General features: G+C 38.2%; 3 protein-coding genes and 1 long non-coding RNA gene across 8 annotated transcripts in view; 2 read left to right on the plus strand and 2 right to left on the minus strand.

Moving 5' to 3' along the window:
• LOC104745162 lies at positions 132–1,036 on the plus strand. The gene is made up of 3 exons (XR_760708.2): positions 132–584; positions 665–741; positions 838–1,036. It is a non-coding gene; the product is annotated as an uncharacterized LOC104745162 (long non-coding RNA).
• Positions 1,594–2,646, minus strand: LOC104757602. The gene is made up of 2 exons (XM_010480358.1): positions 2,265–2,646; positions 1,594–2,168 (listed from the first exon to the last, which is right to left on the minus strand). Exons 1-2 carry the CDS (start codon positions 2,644–2,646, stop codon positions 1,594–1,596), a joined length of 957 nt encoding a protein of 318 aa, XP_010478660.1.
• LOC104745186 (methylenetetrahydrofolate reductase 1-like) lies at positions 2,689–5,901 on the minus strand. 5 transcript variants are annotated; one of them, XM_010466387.1, is made up of 5 exons: positions 5,611–5,901; positions 5,438–5,520; positions 5,246–5,345; positions 4,875–4,987; positions 2,689–3,059 (listed from the first exon to the last, which is right to left on the minus strand). In XM_010466387.1, exons 1-5 carry the CDS (start codon positions 5,759–5,761, stop codon positions 3,000–3,002), a joined length of 507 nt encoding a protein of 168 aa, XP_010464689.1. In that variant the 5' UTR covers positions 5,762–5,901; the 3' UTR covers positions 2,689–2,999. The 5 variants fall into 5 exon arrangements, with proteins under 5 accessions (XP_010464689.1, XP_010464698.1, XP_010464704.1 ...); XM_010466396.1 differs by lacking the exon at positions 2,689–3,059 and adding an exon at positions 3,181–4,168; XM_010466402.1 differs by lacking the exon at positions 2,689–3,059 and adding an exon at positions 3,181–4,190.
• The window catches only part of LOC104757613 (protease 2-like), a 10,779-nt gene continuing 7,539 nt past the window's right edge, over positions 6,007–9,246 (plus strand). The window contains exons 1-9 of the mRNA XM_019239024.1: positions 6,007–6,542; positions 6,728–6,832; positions 7,524–7,597; positions 7,675–7,897; positions 7,983–8,124; positions 8,210–8,410; positions 8,500–8,631; positions 8,717–8,845; positions 8,932–9,244. Of these exons, the coding sequence (XP_019094569.1) occupies positions 6,178–6,542; positions 6,728–6,832; positions 7,524–7,597; positions 7,675–7,897; positions 7,983–8,124; positions 8,210–8,410; positions 8,500–8,631; positions 8,717–8,845; positions 8,932–9,244 (1,684 nt within the window). The 5' untranslated portion in view covers positions 6,007–6,177. The remainder of the gene's footprint in view (positions 6,543–6,727; positions 6,833–7,523; positions 7,598–7,674; positions 7,898–7,982; positions 8,125–8,209; positions 8,411–8,499; positions 8,632–8,716; positions 8,846–8,931; positions 9,245–9,246) is intronic.

Here is a 9,246-nt window from a genome sequence, read left to right on the forward strand (position 1 = left end):
GCAACTATAAATAAGAAATAACAGTAACACAAAAACATTCACTAATTTTATTTACCCAGTAAAAAAAAGCCGTGTTAAAGCCAATAATATATGATCAGCTTGTTGAATTGATTAGCCAATTGGCGAGGCTGTGAGTTATTTGTTCAATTGTCTAAAGCAGCTAGCAAAATTGAAAACTGTTGAAGAGGTTTATTCACTTGTGCAGTCTCTTACTTTCGAAGAACGACCAAAACAAATTATCATTCCCAAAAAAATGCTAAATCTTTTTGAGACTCGCTTGGTGGATTTCCCAAACATTGGGATAAAGGCAAGTGAACTCCTCCTGTTTCCGGCTTTTCTTAAGAGAGGGGAATTCAGTGATCTCATATCAGAAGCCGCCAAACCAATGATGGTGCGCTTCTTTGTGTATGACGATTGGTTGGAGAGTGTGACTTCGCAAGTGGCTTTCTCAAGACTCATTCTGATCCTTCGTCCTCTTCATGTAAACACTGAGAGGGCAAATCTGTTGTTGAAGCCCGAAGAGTCTGTTGTCACTGCACCAAAACATCTCTGGCCCCCCCTTTACCGTAGATGAATGGATGAAGGTAAGTTTTTAGTCCTTTCTTTAGATTCAACTACTAGTGTGTGTTTGCTTTATTTGAATCATGTTGTCTGTTTTCAACAGGTAGAGTTTTATCTGAGTGATCTCATTTACCCTGGCTACGTCAAGCAGAGCACTATTCTCACAAGATGAAAAGCTCGGTATTATACTTCTTAATGCACATGCATGATGTTTCTAACTATTTTTCTTTTTCTTTTTGATGCTAAACTTAGAACGGGTCGTTTTTGTTACTGCAGGTTGCTGTGTTGGGTGGAATGTGGAAGAATCTCAAAGCTGGAATTGTGTACATAGAGATGAAATCAACCTTCAACCTTCATATCCATGCCAACATACTCAAATGTCATTACAAAGGTTTCATGAAGGCAATGCTTCTGGATATAAAATTGTATGTAATAAACTGAAAATGAGAAACAGAGTCAAAGGTGGGTTTGGGCGTATGCATCTTTTGCAAAAAACCTTGACAAATTGTTTGATGTTTGTTACAAGAGAGAGAGAGAGAGCAAAAAAAAATATGATGAAAAAATTAAAAGAATTCCATACGAGAGGTGTAAGTTTTTGATTAGAAAAACCAACACGAGACTTGGCTCTTTTTACATAGGCCACGTTACCTTTCATTTCATAGAGACACAAAATGACCTCTTTTTTCATATGCTTAGTGATCTCTTTTAGCCTTCTAAATTCTAAGAGCATCACCATTGGTTGCATTTAAGGAAAGTTGCTAAAAACATTAATTTGACTAAAGGTGAATAAAATTTGAAGTTAACAAACTTCTTAAGAAACTTTCTATTTTTATTGTCCATTGGTAGTATCTAAAAATGTGGTCTTTAATTTAAATTTATTATTTTGGAAATTATTATAATAATAATTTTGTTTAATATTTTAAATATTATATATTTATAAAAACTTGAAAATGAATATATTTCATAAGATTGTAAACAAACAATACATAAAAGCATATTTAAAACACATTACAAAAACGATTAATTGTAATCTTAATTGGTTCCGAATTTTTGCCATATATTCTCAACCAAATCAGCTTTCAATCTTCGATGTACGTCTGGATCACGAACGTCTTTTCTTCTGCTCATTATGTTAGTGAGATTTGAAGGTATATCTGTAGAATATGAGAGATCCACTTGTGAAGTTCTGCTTGGATCTGCTCGTGTGAATGTTGCTTCATCAAATTGAGTGGACAAATCTCGTTCGTCTTCTACTATCATATTGTGCAGTATGATACATGCTCTCATTATCTTTCCAATTTTTTCCTTACTCAAAAAAAGAGCTGGATTTCTGACTATGGCAAATCGAGCTTGCAAAACGCCAAAAGCACGCTCGACATCTTTACGTGTGGCTTCTTGACATGTAGCAAATAAGGATTCTTTCGGATCTTGTGGGTGTGAAATTGATTGGATAAAAGTCGCCCAATTTGGATAAATACCATCTGTGAGATAGTAAGCCATATGATATGCTTGTCCATTGACAAAGTATTTCACTTTAGGAGCTATACCATGTAATATGTCATCAAAAACTGGTGAGCGATCGAGGACATTGATATCGTTTAATGTACCTAGAGGTCCAAAAAATGCGTGCCATATCCAGAGGTCTTGTGAAGCTACAGCCTCTAAAACAATTGTTGGCTTTCCAGATCCACGTGTGTATTGACCTTTCCATGCGGTCGGGCAATTCTTCCTCTCCCAATGCATACAATCTATGCTGCCTATCATCCCGGGAAATCCGCGCCACTCTCCAAGAGCGAGTAGTCGTTGAAGATCTTCTACTGTGGGTCTTCGGAGGTACTCATCTCCAAATAAATTAATAACTCCTTCAACGAACTGTTCCAAGCATAACATCGCAGTGCTTTCAGCAAGCCGGAGGTATTCGTCATATGCATCAGCTGCACAACCATATGCCATCATACGAATTGCTGCTGTAGCTTTTTGTAGTGCAGAGAGACCGAACCTTCCAGTAGCATCTTGTCGTTGTCGAAAGTATGGAACTTCAGCAGAAAGTCGTTCAACGATACGTAAGAACAAGAGTTTGTTCATTCTAAAACGGCGGCGAAAGAGGTGAGGAGGATATGTTGCATCGTCACTGAAATAATCGTCCCATAAGCGTCTGTGATACAAAGTACATATAGTACATACTAAAAATATTTGTGGTGATACAAACTAAAAATATTTGTGGTTTACATTGCTTGTAAAATTTGTGGTGTCTATAATACAAAGTACATATAGTACATACATCCGTGACCATATGCAGAAGAGTAACAATAACATGTGGCTGGCTTTGTTCTCCTCTTGTCTACTCCTTCAACATCCGTGACCTACTGTCCAACTCACAAAACTTGTGGCTGGCTTTGTTCTTCCCCTTGTCTTCTTCTCTTTTTTCTTCTTGTCTTCTACTGTCCCAAATGCATGTACCCCTCACGGTCTCTTTCAAATGTCCCAAATGCATGTACCTGTTATAGTGCCAATACACAAACATCATCCAAACAACAAAACGGTTTTTCACAATACAACAACAAAACTTGTTTATACAAAAAACTCCAACTCAAACTGTTAACAGTTAAACATAACATATACATAACCAACCGATCATCATTATAAACCAAACAAGTTAAATTCAAACATAAACATCAATTCAACTCATAGCATAAAACAGACATACAACTCATAACATAAAACAGAAATGAAAGAAACAACATACAAGCAGATGAACATTAACATAAACTCAAACTAACTTGACAACATGTCACTAATTAGCTTATTCTTTAATGCTAATTCCATTTCTGTAAGCGGCTCCGTTTTAGCTAGAAGACGGTCAAGCATTTTATGCATTGTTTGCTTCTCTTTGGTCTTACTTTGCTTCTCTTTCAAATCAAATTATTTTTGTTTTATCTCCCACATGCTCTAAAACTCCTCAAGCGAAGCGCCTTCTTCTTTCACAGTCTTTGGCTTGCTCAACACATTTTTACCCTTGGCCTTTGCTGCCTTAACACCTGGAGGACGAGCTTCTTCTTCCACATTCGCTGGAACTGAGGTCGGTGAAGGATGGTCATCATGTTTTCTTCTCTTAGAAGCTCCAGTACCTTTTATAGTAGAAGCTCCACACCATTTCTGATCATGGCGAAGCTCTCTCCAAGCATGCTCAAGTGTGAACTTCACATTGTAATCGTTGAAGTAAATCTGGTACGCCAATTTCATCACATCATCCTCATTCTGGCCGCTGGTTTTTGCTTTTGTTGCAGCCTCATAGCTTCCAACAAACTTGCATACCGTCTCGTTGATCCTCTGCCACCTTTGTTTGCAATGTTTGGGCTGTCTTTTCTCGAGACCAGCAAGCTTAGGACTTGCAGCATAATAAGTTGCAATACGTGACCAAAAAGTATTACGTTTTTGGCCATTTGAAATAACTGCATCCTTACTTGTATTGAGCCAAGCACCAATGAGAGCCACATCTTCAGTGTGAGACCATTTTCTTCTTTGCTGACGCTCCTCAGGTTGGTATTCACCTTCGCTTGCAGCCTCATCAGTTTCATTGGTTTCGACAGTGTTGGTTGTGGTATGACTATTTAACAGATCCGTAAAACCTAACATGTCAGTAGATGGTTCCATAGTAAAGCTTAAAGGAGAAGGAAGAGTGTTTATGGTTTGTGTTTAAAGGAGAAAGAAGAGTAACAAGACTATTTTATGGTTGAAGAAGAAAGAAGAGTAAGAAAGATTTATCTAGATAAGAGATCCCATTGAAGTTTATGGTTAAAAGTCACATAAGTAGCAATCAATGATGGACATAAGTTTTTACCTAATAACACACAACCAACCATTTATCACACTGCAAAAGTCTTGGTTTAATGGTTCACTCAATAATGATGTGACTTAATTCAACAAGAAAACCATTAAAGCATTCATTCGTGTGTTGAACTAAGATTTAACTTGGTGGAACAAAAGATTGACCAAAACTCAAACCCGAAAAAGAAAAACAAAAAAAAAAACCTAAACAAAGGTTGGTTCTTTACTTGTGCATACGGCTGAGATAGTGGGACTAGGAAGAACATTAAACGACAGTCATTCACAAATTTGAGGCACAACCATTAAAATCCTAAGAGAACTCAAAAACTTATTAAGCCTTTAAGCACAAAGACAACATTTATCTACAGAGCAAGCCAAATCATGATTCATGACTAATGTAAGAGATCACAACATACCTTGGTTTTGCAGAAACTAAGAAAGTGTACTGTATGTAGAATGTCAGAGAACTAATGAATATGTGTTACCTGATAATCAGAAAGTGTACTGTATGAAGCACTGCATGAATCACCCCATCGTCCATGTGGGAAGTCATTCCAGCCCTTTGTTCTAGATATGTAGCTCTTAAGGACGGTTTGCCCTGCAAATATTATGAAGAAAGAAATTATATTATTCTCTCCCCAACGAGAAGTTTAAAAATTTCGAGACAAAATTGAGAGCATCATTGATATCTGAAAACATTGGTAAAAAGGCATCATCACCAAGGGTTTATATATGTCATCTAAATCATAAATGATCAATAAGCAACCACATAGAAACAAGAGAACTCAAAAACTTAAGCTTTTAAGCACAAAGACAACATTTTTCTACAGAGCAAGCCATAAATCACAAAACATACCTTGGTTGATCCCGATTTGCCGACAGTCATTCACAAATTTGAGGAAGATATCAGTATCATAGAAAAGCAGTGTAACAATCAAATCAGCTCCAACATCAACCTGTTCAGATACTACCACAACCCATCAGATCAGATCAAAGACGAGTAACCAAACTCAACACACACACAAGGCAAGAACAACAAATCTAAAACCTTTTTCTTCAGGTAAGCAAGATCACTTTGATAAGATTCAGGAGTAGCAAGTCCATTAGCTTCAATAACATCCGGATGAGCCTCTGATTTAAACAAAATCACAGATCAAACATACGAACACAAACACAAATACATTAACAAAACCAACAAAAAGGTGGGGGAAAATTCAATACCAGGATAACCAGGATAACGTCTCAAGAGCGTGGTCAATCTTCTGCATCCTCGAAGCGATCTCGAGAGTGAGATCGGCGGTGGATCCTCCGGCACCCCAAGTGATATCGCAGAAGGTATGTCCGTAAGAGACCAAACGATATAGGGAAGCATCCCAATCGACTAAACAATTCCCAATCGTTGAGATTAGACTCCTGCTTGGGTTTACCGAATCGTCGATGGATGTATGTCGAGTTTCTTCCTCAATCAGATGAAGAAAAGAAAGAACACGGTTGGGATAAACAAAAAAACACAAAGTTCTTTTTTATTTTTAGCCTAAAATTTTACTGGCTGACACGTGTTAGGTAAACATCGTTGCTAAAATGTCTAAGCTAAAGATCGATTGTTAAGTAATTAGGATTTTTGATTTATTTTTTTAGCTTTTTAAGCAACTAATTTTGCTTAAATGCAACCAATGGAGATGCTCTAATAGGGGTTCTGGGAACCCTCCTTATGATTTAGAAGGTTTCGTCGGTTATGAAAATCCAAAAAACCCTGTGAGGTAAACCCCCAATGACCCACCGGAGTAAATGTTGAGCCATCTCTCTCGGACCTTCTTCCGTCACAATTGTCGTTACCGGCAACAACAATGTCGCCGTTACAAGCCTCGGAAGTCACCACCGCCTCCTCCACCACCACCAATGTTACCAAAACCGCCGAAGAAGCCTCAGAGTTTCACTTTACACGACGCGACGTGGGAGGATCCTTACAGTTGGATGTCTAAGTTGGAAGATAAAGTGGCGATGCGGCATATGGATATCTATATGGAGCAAGAAGAGAAGTATACTGAAGCAGTTTTGGCTGATACTGATAGGATTCAGACCAAGCTTCAGTCTGAAATGGCTTCTCGTTTGTCCTTTGACCTCTCTACGCCTCCTCTTCGTTGGGGACCTTGGTTAGTCAATCCAAATTTAACAGCTTATCTTGTTTATATTGAGGAATTTGATAAGTCATGGTTCTAAGATCAAAGGGTTGTAGAAAGCTTCGATTTTTCTATCTGCAGACTCGTCGATTAATTTGAAAAAGGTTCGTCCTTTTTGTGGCAATTGGGGATTGATTTGGTTGAATTGGTGGAAATAGGTTGTATTATAGACGTGTTGAAGAAGGGAAGCAGTATCCAGTACTGTGTAGGAGGCTAGCGAGCTTGCACGAGGAGTTCATTTCTCATAAGTCCCCTGCTGCAGGGTTTGATTTTACATCTGGCAAGAGGATTGAGCAGAAGCTGCTTGATTACAATCTGGAAGCTGAAAGATTTGGAGGTAAATAAGCATATTCTAGGCCTCTTATACTTGGACAGATTAAGAGGAATGAACAATTTTGTGTGCCTGTTTTGTAGGTTATGCTTATGAAGAGATGTCAGAGATATCCCCTGACCACAAATTTCTGGCATACACTATGTATGATAAGGACAACGACTACTTCAAGTTGTGTGTGAGAAACTTAAATTCTGGAGCTTTATGTAGTAAGCCTCACGCAGATCGTGTCTCCAACATAGCGTGGGCAAAGAACGGACAGGCTTTGCTCTATGTCGTGACTGATCAGAAAAAACGGCCACTCAGGTTTCGTATGATCAATTTTGGTTGTTTGGTTCTTGGTTCTACCACAAATTGCTTTTGTAAATCCGTCTTTTTTTTCTGCTATCAGGTTATATTGTAGTACGATCGGATCAACGGATGAAGATGTTTTGCTTCACGAAGAACTTGAGGGAAATGTTCATGTTAACATTAGACACACAAAAGATTTCCAATTTGTGACTGTAAATACATTCTCTCCTACATTTTCAAAGGTGAAAGCTCCAAGTTCATCTGTTAAAACCTTTCTAGTTTGTTGTTTGNTTGCACGAGGAGTTCATTTCTCATAAGTCCCCTGCTGCAGGGTTTGATTTTACATCTGGCAAGAGGATTGAGCAGAAGCTGCTTGATTACAATCTGGAAGCTGAAAGATTTGGAGGTAAATAAGCATATTCTAGGCCTCTTATACTTGGACAGATTAAGAGGAATGAACAATTTTGTGTGCCTGTTTTGTAGGTTATGCTTATGAAGAGATGTCAGAGATATCCCCTGACCACAAATTTCTGGCATACACTATGTATGATAAGGACAACGACTACTTCAAGTTGTGTGTGAGAAACTTAAATTCTGGAGCTTTATGTAGTAAGCCTCACGCAGATCGTGTCTCCAACATAGCGTGGGCAAAGAACGGACAGGCTTTGCTCTATGTCGTGACTGATCAGAAAAAACGGCCACTCAGGTTTCGTATGATCAATTTTGGTTGTTTGGTTCTTGGTTCTACCACAAATTGCTTTTGTAAATCCGTCTTTTTGTTCTGCTATCAGGTTATATTGTAGTACGATCGGATCAACGGATGAAGATGTTTTGCTTCACGAAGAACTTGAGGGAAATGTTCATGTTAACATTAGACACACAAAAGATTTCCAATTTGTGACTGTAAATACATTCTCTCCTACATTTTCAAAGGTGAAAGCTCCAAGTTCATCTGTTAAAACCTTTCTAGTTTGTTGTTTGGTTTTTAATTGTAAACATAACAAGCACTATGTCTTAGGTCTTTCTGATCAATGCAGCTGACCCATTTTCTGGTTTGGCATTGGTTTGGGAACACAATGCTCCAGCACACTGCATAATCGAGCATCATCAGGGATTCCTCTATTTATTTACAGATGCTTCCAAGGGTGGTGGAACACTCGACCATCATTATCTTCTTCGAAGCCCTGTTCACTTTTCTTCCAGTCAAAGGATCTGGGAGGTTGGTTCAGCCGATAACATATTTGTTTTCATCTGCTGATTAGTATAATTCTTCATTCTGATTTGTATGTGTTTGTCTTTTATTTTCAGAAAGTTTTTATTGACAACCCTGAACTAATCATAGAGGATGTTGATTTCTGCAAAACACATCTATCCCTCATTGTGAAGGAAATGCAGAGCTTAAAAATTTGTGTGGTTGATCTACCCCTCAAGACAGAGCGGGTAAAGTGTACTCCAGTTAGTACTTCCATTGATCAGATTGTGCTTCTGTGAATAAATTTGACCATGATTGGTTTCTTATAAACAGGTACCAGTTCATCTGAGAGATATTAAACCTCGTTATCTTCCTCTACCTAAGCATGTTTCTCAAATAAATCCTGGCACAAACTACGACTTCAATTCTCCAACAATGCGGTTCACCATATCTTCTCTTGTGGTAGGAGAACAAGTCATCTTGCTGTTTTCTGCGTCCATAGTTTTAGTTGCTAGTGTTTTTGAATTTTTAACACTTTTGACCTGCAGATGCCTGATGCGGTGGTTGATTACGATCTATTAAATGGGAAATGGAATATTGTACAGCAGCAAAACATGCTTCACGAAAGAACACGGGTTTTATATGGCACTGCAAACTCCACCGAGAGCCCTAATATACCTTCAGGCACCAGAATTGTCAGTTTTGATAATGAGGATACTACTGCTGAGAATGACAACTTGTGGAATGACTTAACCGAGTTTTACACATGTGATTACCATGAAGTCTCTTCTCATGATGGAGCCATGGTTCCATTAACTATTGTTTACTCAAGAGCTCAGAAAGAGGAGAACCGAAAACCTGGT

The sequence above is a fragment of the Camelina sativa genome, chromosome 2, assembly GCF_000633955.1.
Source record: "Camelina sativa cultivar DH55 chromosome 2, Cs, whole genome shotgun sequence".
Taxonomy (NCBI): Eukaryota; Viridiplantae; Streptophyta; class Magnoliopsida; order Brassicales; family Brassicaceae; genus Camelina; species Camelina sativa.